Here is a 15,058-nt window from a genome sequence, read left to right on the forward strand (position 1 = left end):
TGAAGTTTTTTTCTTTTCTTTTCTTAACACGAGAATAATGGCTTTTAACACTTTTACCAGAACGAGGACTTCCAGGATGAGTTACCTAATTACCTTGCCTATACTTGACCCTTCATACCAGAACAAGGGATTCCAAGGTGAGTTATCTCGCCTTAATAACCATAGGAGTTATGTTTACAAGTGTCCTATGTTGATTTAATATGCATGTATTGCTTTAAACTATTAAGTGCGTGCATTCATCTGAGTCACAAGAAATCACAGCATGAGCAACCACAACACCCGATAAGTCTTTGATACATACACAAGCCATCATATCATCTGTCCTAAACCAACTTCTTACTTTTAGCTTACCCATGTTTGTCTCAGACTCATTCAAAACTGGACGAAATAACATATATCTTCTGATCGACTCTTGCTATTATCTTATCTGGCAAATAACTTGTTACATCACTCCAAGCAATCCACAGCCAAATTAGACTGCCTCAGCTCCTGCTCGATAAAATCCACGCAAAGCAGTTTTATACATTAAAAAACAAACCTATAACAAATTTCGATCCAACACCCTCATGCACCACCCAACGCCTGAAACTTTGGGCACCGTTTCTTAATTGTCATAAATTTACTGCACCGAGTGGTCCGCGTCATCGTTCTAAATCCCAAATAACAATGACAGCACAATTGCCATAGATTTTTCATGAGGCTCGTAGTCAACAACAACACAATACAAATCTCAATTCCATCACTCCAAACATTTACATATGTCTGCTATCAAAGCATTCCACAAAATTCTCAGCCATGTTTAGCTCATTTCATCCAATGGGATCCATAACCGAACATCAAGGAAACGATGCTACATTATGGATCATATGAAGTTGCAACGATGAGCCTGTAGCACTCTCATGCACTGATATCAAAGTTAGATTTACAAATACACACACCTAGATGGTGTTCTTCAAGGTTAATATGCAACTGTCTATTCAAATTTCTCAACCCTAGCTAAGTAACCCTAGCTACAAACAACAAGCCATAACCCAGTTATGTCGGACCAACATCCACAGTTGAAAGTACCAAATATCAGCGCATATGACATATTACATAAACAGGGGTCCAGTATTCCAGCTTATTTGAGCTTTGCCGCATGATATCAAACAGTACCAGTCATCTCAGCAACATGAGAGTTCTTCAAGCCTGAAAAAAACAATAACTGAAGTAAGAAAAAAATCAATTGGAGAGAAACGGAATTAGTATAATACAGAGATGTCAGCATGGATCAAGAGCAAAGAACCTGAAGCACAGAGTAGATCATCAACACAGAATACCTCCTATTGCTTCCCAATTTTGCCACTACAAGATATTAGCCCGAGAAAACCTAAGTCACTATTATATATCCGACTGTTCAAAGGGCGCACGTACAAATAACTGCCCATGCAGGGTGACAACTGCTGATGTTTGATGTGGATCAATTCGTGAAGGCAAGGTAATAACCTGTGAAAGAAGTCATATTCTATTAAGAAAGTATGAATTGATAGAAATTAAGATCATTTCATTAAGAAAACTTAAAATCACCTTTTTAAAGGGGGTGACACCCCACGGGTTATCAGGTTGCTCTGGCTCACCAGATATAACCAAACGACCAGCAGGATCTGATTGAACATGCACCTGTGTTCATCCAAAATAAATTTACTGATGATTGACACAAATATCACTTCTGATACTTGTTTCTCATACTTTTTCATTTGATGTCAACAAGAATAAAAACAAACATTTTTTTTTCCTGCTCATATGCTAATTATAAGATGACAGATGGGCATGAAATTAATGTAACATGATCATTCCATGGCCATGCAAGAATGCATTACTAGTTTCAACATGATCATTCCATGGCCATGCAAGAATGCATTACCAGTTTCGAAGCAAGGAATGGCATGCATCTTTACCTCTTCGCGCAGAAGCCCAGGAACCAAGGCATAGACTTCAAAACAGTCTTTCTGCACAAAATCATAAAAACTTCAAGCGAAAAAACTTGATTGAACAAAAATTATTTTAGAAAGGTCCTATAACCAGTATATATCAGAGATGGTTGCAAAAGTACAAGCTCTATTTATTCCCTCACAAATATATTCCCTTTGACAGCATGAATCTATGAGCATCAAAGGAGATTCAGCTAAAAGTATATTTTATTTGAAAAACTCACAGTTCGCCGGACATTGATCTTCACCCAATCAGCAGGAGCCCCAACATCAACAACCATCGAATCCCCTCTGCCAATAGAAAAATATTTTTAACACCACAGTGAGTCAATATCAAAGTGTGATGCAACAGTAGTTCAATAAATGAGAAATATCAGGAAAACAATTATGATTAAGAAATTAAAAAGATTTAAACTTGTAACTCATTATGGGATTGCCCAAAAAAAGGGAATAGTTATGGCTAGCATAAGCAATTTTTTGTATATGTATGAAGACATGGGGAATCCACCCAGCACCAAGAGATCTGAAGTTAGTGATTTTCTCTGCAACAGCATTAAAATCAGACTTATACCTAGGGAAAGGCCTAAAATAAATACAGATTTGAGAAAAACAGAAAAGAGATCAAATCCACAATATTGGGGTGATTCCTCGAGCATATATTCCATCTAAGATTCAAGACATGGAGTCCTCATCTAGGAATTCAAAAATAAGGGAAATAATTCATAAATTTTTTTTTCAACACAATAAATTTCAAAACTATTGACACTATTACAAGAAGAAGCAAAAATATTCATAATGCATAAGCATTGGTATCATACAAGGTTTTAAACCCCCGAGGATGGGACTGTCCCAATTTGCCCATGGAATGGGACGCACCACCATCCTGCCCTATCCTGACACTTGGAACAAAGGATGTCGCATTATGTGTCGATTGAGATGCTAGGAGAATGGCAAGACAATCCTGTCCTCATAATCAGGATGGTACCTCATCCCAATGCCCCGTGGGACATACATCCGAGATTTGAGACCATGAAATCATGACATATAGCTTTTTACTGAAATAAAAGATGTCGCACATTCAAGCTTTGATTTCCATGATAGAATGATCCTACTAATTGGTTCACCAAATCTATTTTTTAAAAGTGGATTTCTTGAAACCATGATAGATGGACTTTAAGTCCTTGAAGTTCAAGGGTCTATGCATGACTATTAATTTGTTCCTCTACATTCTAGATTCCTTATATTACCCTACAACTCAGATCTCCAAGGATATCCAAACTGAACTGGCCATAAATCTTACCCCAAAATTTACCCCTTTGGTCCAATTCAAATCCAAACCCAAAGATTCATGGTCAGATCTGGATCAAAGACTCCACTCTGTTCCAATATTCCAGATGGATATTAGAAATAAAATTGACAACTTTACCCAACAAGACAATTTAAAAACAGGTCGTCTAGGTTAGATCTAGACACCGGACCCAGATTAAATAGGGTTAAGATCTGAATCAAGAAAATCTCTGATACATATACAGGGCAGTTGTCCAAAATCTTCTGGGAAATTCTTGAAATTCAAACTCCAACCAATTCCAAAACAACAAGAGTTCTTGTTGGGATTATAATGAATCACAAATCTACCACTATGCCCAGTTGAACAAGGCAAATAAACCATACAGCAAAGAAAGGTACACATCTCACAGTAACCAAAACAAAAGGCCAGCATTGACTAAGCAAAAAGGATCTTAACTGTGGCCTGATGACTTTTGTATGTGTAACTTTGGCTGCACGATCCAGGCCAGATGTTTTCTTCCTCTTCAGTAAACCTAAACACATTTGAAAAATTTGTAAGTACCCATAGAGACTGATATTGTTAACAAAAACAGCTAAATCAATACTTTTAAGATGTTTATCACGTTTCAGGAGAGGCATTGCACTTTTATCCTGCAAAAACGAATTAATTGTGTCAATATGTATACTGAACAGAATAACAAAATGTTAAAATCAGTATGCTAACTGTGGCCAGCATTACTGATACAAACCTTAATGATTGGGTCTCCAACCTCACCATTACCAAGTAGGCGCTGAGAATGCCAACCCTGCATAGCACGTGCTGCAGCATCCCTTCGGGCTCTACCTGAGCCCGATGATTGATTTCCACCTACCTGCAAACAAGCTATATAAAATAACTGACAGAAATTTCGCCTACCTCTCTGCAGATGCTTATCTCAGCTAGATTAATAAGCAGAGAACAGATTTCAACAAAAAAAAAAAAAAAGTCAAAATCACAATGTAATCCATAAGAAAGGCATACAAACATTTCATGGATAGTAAGCATTTAACCACAACATCAGCTCATCATACCAAAGATTGTCTCAGATAAACAATTCACACACTTGATTGTTTAACATATATTAAAAACAGAAAAACACTACAAATGGTCATACTTGCTAATCTCCCTCAGTTCAAGCAGCTTAGTTTACCAATGAGCATTAGATGATCATCATAAAATTCCTATCAAGATTGGGCTATTCTGCCTACAACTTGTGCACTAATGGTATTTCTTACATACCTAAACTTCTTTTATTTTTTATAAAGTATAGGTAAACTTGGGTGTTTGAAGGGCGGGCCAATTTCTTATATTCCTAAACTTGGTTTTTGCTACCTTCTTACACTAGCTTAACCTGTGGGACCAATAAGGTCTCCTACCTGCAAGCAAATCTTACAATTTCTGTGGAAGGCACCAAATTGCCTTGGTCACTTCCACACCGAGTTATAAGGGGCTGGAAGATTGGGTTGAAAGTCAACCACAATAAGTTTTTGATCTTTGTAAAATTGTACCTCGATTCATACATTCAACACAAAAGACTGCATAAAGCCTTAAGGTGTACTGTAATCATGTCACCGCATAGCAAGATGATATAAAATTCACTTGTTGTTACAAGATCAAAAATCAAAACTCACCTGATGATCGGAAACCATAGTGTCTGGAAGCGAAGAAATCGGCACTTGGAGCTCACCTGTACGAATTTTATGTTTCTCATACTCAAGAAGTGCCTGCAATTTCAGGAGAAAAGATATTGAGATGCAAGGAAAACAAAAAAAAATGGCTATTTAATATATCAAATACTTTCAAATCACTTATTCTTTTTGACATTGATATGATGGAATTGCGGTATTTCGACCAACATGCAACCAGTCAAGACAGAGAATTCTAGTAACATTAGCAGACTGGAGCAAACCAAACTTCTCTTTGTGATGTTCATATTGGCATTTTTTTTAATTTGAGAAGGTGATATCAGCATGGGTTAAGGCCTTAAGGGCATACTTGATATATTTATTAGCAATAATGTGAATAAGGTACATGCTACCTGGGCTAGCAATAGTCTAAGCCTCATACGGAATAAGAAGCACTTCATTTTTACAAGACATACAACAAGTTGGTGTATTTCAATTCCTGTTCTTAGGGGTTGTGGATGTATCTCTGTACATCTACTATGAGATTCTCCATTATCATCAATAAAAGGCCTTCAACCTGCTCTTGGAAAGAAGAAAAATTTCTCAGTAAAACAGGGGTGAAGGCTGAAAGAGAGGCATCTTATGGAGCTTTAAAATGGGACTCAAGCAGAAGGTATAAACCGTAAGCAATTGCTTGATTGTAAAGCAATTGCTTTAAAATGAGATTCGCATTAGCCTTCTGATCTCTGCAACTTTCGCACTTTTCATAAACTTGGCAAAAGAACTCTTTAACTTGGATTTTTTTTTTAAAAAAAAAAAAGATAAAAGAAGGTTGAGCAATGTGCTAGCATTTTGTTTCAATTTGACCAGAACCACTTGCAGCCCAGTTACATCAGAAACCAATATAAAAAACAGATACAAATTACCAAGTGCCACATCCATAGACGATATGGCACCTTTGAGTACAGTAAAATGTAAATGAAAAATAACAAACAGAAACAACTTATTTTTTACTTCAATCTCATATCCAGAGGCAAAAGATGAAGTGAATTAGTTTAACAAAACTATATTACAGATCCAAGTAGTAATCCTCCAGTCTAAGCATTACCTTCTCGTAGAAAATTCGAAATGACCAAGATACAGTAGTACAGGTCCTGCATCAAAAATGATGGTCATCAAGGAATTGGTTGATCAATTCAACAGACTGAAACTAGAAATTATAGTGATTGCTACCATATTACCAGTTATCCATAGACTCAATGCATTTATAGAGTTGAAAAATGGATAAGAGTTACAGCAGCATTTTTAGGCATTACACAGCAAATATTTAGAAGTTAGCAACAAAATAATCAAGCAAAATTAAACTCTAACAACACAAAGAATGTTGTCAGTAACTAGTAATTCAATTAGCTGAGGGTGAAGGTTCTCCTTATGAGAAGGACAGCAATCAAGGGTAACATCGAAAGATGTTCCTCTAGTTAATAAATATAGATTAATAACAGATATGCTTCTAAGAGTGCAAAAGGATTTCCTCTTGAAAAAAAGTTAAAGGCAGGGATGGGGGGGATATCAAGACCACAAAGTACAAATAATGCAACTAGCAAGTATAATTAATATGATGAATAAAAGTTAATAACAAGAGGCTCATTAGACATGTTTCAACTGACCCAAATTGGATCGTCAAACATGTTCTTTCATGTAATATTCCCAGTTGAATGTCCCATCATTATGGGTCCAATAGTTAAAATGGCTATAATAAGTGGCTCATTACTTTCAAAATTCCGCATCATGGTTCCAACAATCAAAAGACCCATCAATATCAGGGAACCCCATGTACAATCTGATTGTGAGCAGTGGCTCCAAGAAATTACCTGTGTCACCTAAGTTCTTACCAAATTCCTATCTCAAGAAGACTTCAGCACATGACAAAAACTCAGAAAGCAATGGCCTATGAGTTCCTTGAGCCCATTATTACGTTTGACTGTCAGAGTTGCTCCCAAACATGCTCAAGAGATGGAATATCAGATTGAGTAGGCTTTTTATACAATTTCCAAGATAGCATCAAAAACTTGGAGATTGCATCTCCCAGATTTGATCTGGAAAGTGGAGTGTAAAGATCATTCAGCTAACCTACAATGAGTTTGGATTTAGAGATTCAGAGAGAAGAAAAGAGAAGAATAAGAGCCAAAGTCAAAATCCCTATTTCATTAAGAAAAAAAAGAAGAGAAACTGCAAAACTGTCATTTGGACAGTTAAATAAGGAAAGAAGCAAACAGAAATGGAAGCACAGGTTTCTCCCCCGATCCACCTTTTTAATCTCTCCACAAGTTGACAGCTTAGGAGAGGAGAAATTTTTTGTCTCATGCCAGAAGTTCTCTCTCTTGTTTCCCTTATTTTTCTTCTCTCTTCCACCATATATCCAGACAGAGAAAACAGAGGGAGGACCAAGGGGTGCCAGCAACAAAGGTATTCCTCTTGTCACCTGAAGAATAGGAACGGAATATGATTTTCCCCCTCCTTTCCTTTTTATTCTCTCTGTTCTGACTTCCTCCTAACAAGATGTGTCGAGTAGGGCTATGCTTGTAAAATTAAAATGTAGATGACAAAGCATAGATGCCCAGCTTAGGAATTGGTTAACTTTATAGAAACATGTCAATAATTGTCAAGTTTTGTCATTTCCCTGAAGATTTGGATTGAGCAATGAAGAAGCTGATTCCAAACAAATTAAGTTACTTTCTCATACATAAGCTTCAGTTTATTGTTCATTCAAGTTTAACAGCTTTATTTTTTATTCAAGAACAGCAGAAATATTATTGTTGATCTAAGCTATCAACAGCCCCTCTTAGTAAGGAATCAAATTCGAAGCCTGAAACCACAGTTTTAAGTACTAGTTTCGGTCCCCAATCCATTTGATTGTGTATTCAAGAACAGCAGAAATATTATGGTTGATCTAAGCTATCAACAGCCTCTCTTAGTAAGGAATCAAAATCAAAGCTTGAAACCACAGTTTTAAGTACTAGTTTCGATCCCCAAACAAATATTGAACCGGTACAAGACATACCAAGTGTCAGTACATTACACTTCTTGTCATTGACCCTCAGTATGAAAAGTGTACCACGCAAAGGTTCCCACCCAGTAATGGTAAGGTCCACCTAGTACTAGGACAAAAAATGAATCAAATACGGATCACATATGGTTTATCCATGTTAGTGTCCATATTTTCAATGAATATGAATATAGATATGGCTATTAAATGGATACTAAAATTAGTACATATTTGTTCGAAACAGCTCCAAATACAAATTGGATATCAACCATATCCATATTTGTTTTGAACAGATACAAATATAAGTCAGATATTATTTATATATGTATTTTTACCCTAATACAAATATAAGTTAGATTATTCAGATATAAATAGAATTATAATGGAATTCGATGATGAAAACTTGCAGTAATTATATAATTATAAAGGACGCAGAATTAACTATGTAGATCGCATACAAACACACAGATAACTAAGGACCTAAGGAATGGTTATTAAATCTACATAGAGACCGACCTAGTCAAGGATCCAAGTCACCAGTCTGACCTACTTTGTACCAAAAATATAAAATCAAAACTATCAGATAAAAATATGATACAAAAATATTAACATTTTTTTCATCAAAAATTATATATCCTAATTTGAATCCAGGTCTGGTCGAATAAAAATATTAACATTTATAGATTTTTTTTGTACCATTGTTGCTCTTTAATCATATCATACATAAAAATAATCATGAATTATCTATTCCCAAAGAGCTTGTAAGAAAAATTATATAAAAATATAGGAATACGAAGAAGCTATGAATATTTTTAAATAAGTATAACAATAAAGCTTCAAAAATATCATAAAGAATAAAATAAAAAAATATTCATTTTCATTTTTATCAAAGAGAAAATATTTTTTTTTTAAAATAAAGATTAAAATATGAAATATCATAAATATACATCAAATGATTGTTTAACAACCTAAATACATGTGAATAGGTAAAATAAACTCCTTATATGGAGTCAGAATACATGTAGCCACGCGGTTAACGGCTTGCCATTCAAACCAAAGATCACTGGTAAAATCCTGGGTTATACATTTTATTTTTGAGATCTTATAACCAAATCCAACAAAATCTATAAATAGATATCCTAGTTCGAATCTGTATCCAATCAGATATCAAAATTTCTATTCAAATCGAATTCAATACGGATACATAAATGGTTATGGTTAGGTTTTATCCAACCCAGCCAACAGACCGATCTGTTTTGACACTTCAAGCACTTCTTGAAATAACTAAAGAGACTCAAATCAACAGTATTTCGACTAGAAATCTTGCTGAAGTTACTGTTTCATTTCACCAGTGATCCCCCCCCCCCCCCCCACCCCCGCCCCGCCGGCAAAAAAAAAAAAAAAAACAGAAATCTTAAGTTTGATTGCCTATACTCTCCATTATACATCAAATTAGGTCGTGCAACCTTGATGCTGGCATCGGAGCGATCAGCCTCATTTGGGGAATTGAGAACTTGATAAAGTACTTGCATGCAAGACCATTATTCATTGGTAATGAGAGCAAAATCAATCCTAAAATGCTCATAGCATTTATATGATAAACAGCAGAATCATTAAAGAGAATTGGAAAAAAGATTTCTGTTTGAATGCTACAATGACAAAACTAAGAGGGATTTCAAGCAAAATCACATGATTCCCTCAGAAATGCAGGCTGCAAGTCATAACGTTCAATGGCATGAGAGAGAGAGAGAGGATGATGATGACTAATCTCTGCAGCTGAACATTCAACCACCCAAGCACTTAAAAGAAATGATGCATAGGGGATAACAGATAATATCACCAACATGGTATTACCTAATGTTCCCACAATAGCTTGAATAATATGCCCATTTTATAACTATTCTTATTGAATCATGTCCATTGATGATAAGTTTAATTGATAGAGCAAGCCCTATGGAAGCAGGGTGACATCCATGATGAGAACTAAAGAATTTGCACATCCAGTGGCAAAGCACTGAACATTGATCAAATGACAATATAATCATCGATCGATGCATTAGAAGAAATGGAACCAACTACCAATAAACCTTGAATAACAAATTGTTTGTTTTCAGATAAGTGTATAAATTAATAGAGAATTGCCTAGACAATCTAAATACTCACCACTAAAAATGGTGTGCATAAAGCTTCCTAACTAGCCAATCCCATAATTAATTTCTCTGTTAGACAATTCTAACAGGGGGGAAATTGATAGGGTCAAACACCAAGAGAGCTTACATCTCTTCCTGTCAAACCTAAGCAAAGAAGGTCCCTTAGGAACTTACTTTGTTTGATTCTTTTTTTATGAAGTGTTATAGTGACTATCCTTTGAAGAGAAGTATGAGTCAAATAGAAGCCTGCAACCTGAGATTAAGAAATATATGGTAAGGGATTATTTAAGTTCTAGACTAAGAATAAGGGAGTCATTTCTCTTGTTATATCACTATATGGAAAAATCATATGCTCCAAATTGCTTTTACTTCAATATTCAGTAAAGCCTTAGTGAGAAGATGTTTGAACCATCCACAGCATACTTTCTTCCTATATCAGGTTTAGGGACCTTAACTGAGACATATTTCCATTCAAAAATGCTATTAATTGATTCAGGCAAGACAAACCCATACCTGGAGACTCAAGAAGCATATCTGGCTAGCCATAAAATGTCCAAGCTCCAAAAGTATTAGCACTTAAGAGTTAGCTAAAAGTTATAAACCCACATGATGCATCACTTAGATTCTGGTACTTTCAACGTATCCAGAAAAAGCAAACCCCCAACATTTTAGGATGCAGATCTCTTGAGCTACCCTAGCAAGACAAGCAGCATCCTTCCAACACCTAAGATTTTAATTCTTTTAGTAATTTGAACTTCAAAAGATGTCTTGATAATGTCGATACAAGCAATTGAACAATAATTGGAGGATAGTCCTCTCCTAGTCCCCTTCTATAAAGGAAAAGTGGTGGAACCCTGACAGCTAAGTATTTAAATTTCCTAAATCATTGTGATAAGAGTTGGTCAAATTCTGCATTGTAATATATCTGCATCTCATCCTTACATTAATTTGAACCATATTTTGCAACATTATTGTTATTCATGTACAGACTATTTACAGATTGCACTATAACAGTGACACCATCAATTCAATATATTGTTTGATGTCCGTAATTTCCCCATTATTAAATGGAAAAAAGCTGGAGAAAGTAGCTTATGCTATCTTTTAGTCTCCTGAAAAATTAATAATTGATGTTTATTACAGTTTAACTTTATGACAAAGGTAATGAATAGATGGTCCAAGTTAATCATTTTAACAACATCATTTGAAGAATGAAATATTTCTAATTAAAAAAAAAATCCAAAAACTGATCAAACAAAGGCAGCCCATCCTGGCATCTCTTAATCCAGCTATTTATTTGATTGGTTGGTTTAGTCGATAATTATATAAGAATTACATACAGAAATAAAAGCAAAATAAAGGCAATCATTATTTATGGGAATTTTGAGGAGGGAGTGCAGGTACATGGAGAGGGAGTTATCTGCAGACTGCAGATTTGAACCAGGTTTGACTGTTCAGATAATTGCAAGTGTCTATGATCGGTAAACAATCACAGAATCTGATGAACATCGGACATGCAAGATTTAGAATTAACAGCACAAATCAAAAACAAATTCATCAGAAAAGAACTTACTTTGGGGGCTTGAAAGACTCTCCCACCTGACGCCACAACTTGCACGATGTTACCTGCCAAAAAAAAAAAAAAAAAAAAGAAACATTCATATCACCCACATGGCTGCGTGAAAGACTTCCAGATATTCTATTCTTGTCTATTGAATCACTATAAATAAAAGATATTTCATCCAATTCACAAAAATCAAGAGCACATGCCGATTAAAATTACATCACTCTACCTGGTCATAACCACCCAATCTAGTCACCGCCCTCCATAACCTGGTCCCAGCAAAGTGTCACAAAACTTGTTCGCGATAACAGCAAAGCAAAAATATTGAAAAAAGATTGAAAGCCCAGCACTCACTTGAGACAATTCAACCCTTCTCCGTAAAACTTGGGTGGTTTAAACTCCATGCTCCTCTCCCTGAAAAAATTTTCAAGCTCCTTCATGAATGCTGCCTGTTCTTCTTCTGTTCCAGAATCATCACCATCGAGGAAAGAGTTGAAAGTGTATGACTGATTAGAACCCTCCACACCAGCTAAGTACTCTCCACCTTCCTTTTCCTGTTTCAGTGAGGCATCCGTAAATTCTTCAGAATGAGCTGCATTATTATCTGTTGCAGTAGATCTGCCCCCATTCTCCAACTGTACATTATCCAGCTTGCTCTCCTCGCCAGTCCTGATATCAGATGCCTCATGGTGATCTGAGGCCTCATCCTTCTCAATCAGAGGACCAGGATCCTCAGCAACATTTTTGAGGTCAGGCAGTATGACATTGCTTCTAGTAGTCTGTTCAACTGAAGCAGGTTCCCGAGAAGCTCCTGCAAAAGCTTCTGTTTGCAACTCAGAGTTCTGCCCCATTGGGTTCTCGATTAAAGGTGAGAAGTCCTCATCTTCAGCCACCTCGTCAATCTGCTCATCTTCCGAAAGTTCTGGCATTTCTTGGTCTGATGATTCAGTGCTATCCCTTGTCTCACTCATCTTGATAAACTAACTCTTCGAACTGATCAGAACTAGATAGCAGGACTGAACTCCACAGTTGATGAAAACTAGTTTAAGCTTCTCCGCGAAATTCCGAAGCAAAAAATGATTAAAAATCTTCGCCCGCACCTCTATTCGCTCTTGATCCTTCTCCTCGGCGCAGCACCGCTCTGATTCCCGCAAATCCAAGCAAAAGTCTAAGTTCCTCTCTCAAGGAAATCACATAAATGGAAGCATACTCTTCAGAAGAGTCCCTCGAAACCACTTCTCTCTCGGGATTGCCGCAAAAACCCTAATTTCCAACGACTAAAGAGAAAAGCTCCAACTTTTCTCCATCTTTTGAGGAAGGAACCCGAAAGCGAAGCCTAATTCCTCTTTCTTCCTCGCACCCCGCTTGTAATACTAAATTTGCTCCAAACGATTCATAGTTTCAATCTCCCTTTTGATCGAAATGAAAGCCAGAAGTTCTCAAGAACGGAGGCAGTAACAAAAAACTTAGCGAAGCGGAGAGAGAGAGAAAATCGCTTAAAAACCCTAACTTTCTGCAGCGAAGAAAAGGGAAAAACTTAGCTTCATTGAGACGCCGTTCCTTTTGGCGACCAGAAACCGCGAGGAGAGCCAGGGCTTGAACAATGGCTGGGATTCAGAACTCCAGGCGATTCCGGAGCGCGATTAGGGTTTCGATGGAGACCACTTCAAAAACCCCAACCCTAAATCCTTCGAGACTGAGCTAGGGAAAGGGACGGGATGGATCTCGGCACTCGAGCTTCTTGCCGGGAGGAGATTAAGATCCAATCACCGCCCGTGTCCTTACCCGGAAGAAAATACAGCTCCCGCTGAACCGGACATGGACCGGGCCCGGACTAGGGATGGCCGGTTCGGAATTATTACGTGGCATGCACATGATAGGTGCACTGTGGTAATCGAAGGCAAGGGACTCCAAGTCCAAGGCACTTCTAGACTTTCCTTTTTTGTTATTAATATTTTCCCTATATATACATAATAATTTGCAAGTCCCACTCTTATATTGTGCTGGTTTCACATATGGAGCTCCTAGTTTTATTTTTGCAGTATATCATTTTTTTCTTTTATTTTAATATTTGCTGATGAAATAGATATCAACTGGCCAAGCTAATAAAGTCTTTATTGCATTTAACTAGAAAATAAATTAATTTAGAGTAAATAGATTAATTTATTTTTCACCATGATTTTTTTTAATCTTATATATAGTTACCTGATAGGTAATGGCGCTTCTTCTCCATTATCATCAATATTTATTGTATTGGATTTTTAAAAAATAGGTATTATATAAAATTACAAATAAGGATGAGAACTCAGATACTATTATTCATTTCATAATATTAAATTGTACAAATAACTGTATCATGATTTTTTATTTTCCAAGTTGGAACAATGATTTGAATATTAAATTTTATTAATTTATATAGTCTGGATTATTTAATTGTTGCTTTGATAAATTATCAGACACAATGGAAGTATATCTTGTTGAGTTTTTATGTGAAACAATCTAATCAAGTAAATCCCTTAATTTCTTGAAATATAATGTTTGAGAAAAGAAGCAAGTGATGGGATAGTTATATTATTTTACTATTTATTGAATATCAGAAAAAATTGAATAAAGAATAAAATATAAATGGGATAGGAGCTGTATCTTTTTGTTTTTTATCTTGCTCTCATTGGATTGCTAGGTTTAAGATTATTTCATTCTTGCATACGCATTAATATATACTTAAATAATAATAGAGATATATTAATAGATATTAAGATAAAAAATAATAAAATTAAATCAAATATTGAAATTAAAATGTAAGTAAAAAAATTACAAAGCAACGCGTATAATGAAACTAGTTAATATAGAAAATACCCATTCCAGACATCATCCGGTTCACCAATTCTATTTGGTAGAAAATGGTGAGTAGTTGAACCACAGGCCTCACTAATGCCATATATCCCTCATGTACTTCACCAATTCAAGACCGGCATGTAAAAGTGATGAGTTGAAAAATAACTAGAATAGATGTTTTATGGTATTACATACTCCATTAATATTTACTAAAATTATTATTGTATTTTCAAGTTTCCATCATAAGAGAAGAAAAACAACAATGCAAGATTCTTGAGAGAAAAAAACATCTTGGTTATTTCTAGTCAAGATAAATAATTTGAAAGGAAAATATTAAAACCAATATATATGGAGGGGGTTGTGTATACATACATACATGTATACAGATAATCAAGCTGCATTCTAGTTTGATCTTATCATTGTAACTGAGGATGAAAATAAAGGATGATGAGCGAAACATCTTATTTTTATCCATATTTATTTAGGACATAGAATGGAATATGGATATCAAACACATATTAAAATTTATACCCATATTCTT

At 35.6% G+C, this 15,058-nt stretch overlaps 1 protein-coding gene across 3 annotated transcripts; it reads right to left on the bottom strand.

Annotated features, from left to right (window-relative positions):
- Positions 1–867: 867 nt before the first annotated feature.
- Positions 868–13,416, bottom strand: LOC105052859 (AT-rich interactive domain-containing protein 3). Of its 3 annotated transcripts, XM_010933825.4 has the most exons (13): positions 12,037–13,416; positions 11,912–11,951; positions 11,692–11,744; positions 6,031–6,076; positions 4,929–5,021; positions 4,007–4,129; positions 3,863–3,908; positions 3,715–3,790; positions 2,195–2,261; positions 1,938–1,988; positions 1,567–1,659; positions 1,286–1,485; positions 868–1,188 (listed from the first exon to the last, which is right to left on the bottom strand). In XM_010933825.4, the coding sequence occupies exons 1-12, from the start codon at positions 12,651–12,653 to the stop codon at positions 1,381–1,383; spliced, it is 1,410 nt and encodes a 469-aa protein (XP_010932127.1). In that variant the 5' UTR covers positions 12,654–13,416; the 3' UTR covers positions 868–1,188; positions 1,286–1,380. The 3 variants fall into 3 exon arrangements, with proteins under 3 accessions (XP_010932127.1, XP_010932124.1, XP_010932128.1); XM_010933822.4 differs by having other exon boundaries at positions 3,715–3,908; positions 12,037–12,864; XM_010933826.4 differs by lacking the exon at positions 868–1,188 and having other exon boundaries at positions 1,292–1,485; positions 1,904–1,988; positions 3,715–3,908; positions 12,037–12,864.
- Positions 13,417–15,058: the final 1,642 nt, after the last annotated feature.

This window comes from Elaeis guineensis, chromosome 10, assembly GCF_000442705.2.
Source record: "Elaeis guineensis isolate ETL-2024a chromosome 10, EG11, whole genome shotgun sequence".
Lineage (NCBI taxonomy): Eukaryota > Viridiplantae > Streptophyta > Magnoliopsida > Arecales > Arecaceae > Elaeis > Elaeis guineensis.

Bases quoted from the DNA above. Each gene is read 5' to 3' on its own strand.
- LOC105052859 (XM_010933822.4), bottom strand. From the start codon at position 12,653: ATGAGTGAGACAAGGGATAGCACTGAATCATCAGACCAAGAAATGCCA. The intron at 11,745-11,911 runs GTAGAGTGATGT...TTTTTTTGGCAG, and splicing joins GATTGGGTGGTTATGACCAG to GTAACATCGTGCAAGTTGTG. The intron at 6,077-11,691 runs GTAAGTTCTTTT...TTTTTGATGCAG, and splicing joins GAGTCTTTCAAGCCCCCAAA to GACCTGTACTACTGTATCTT.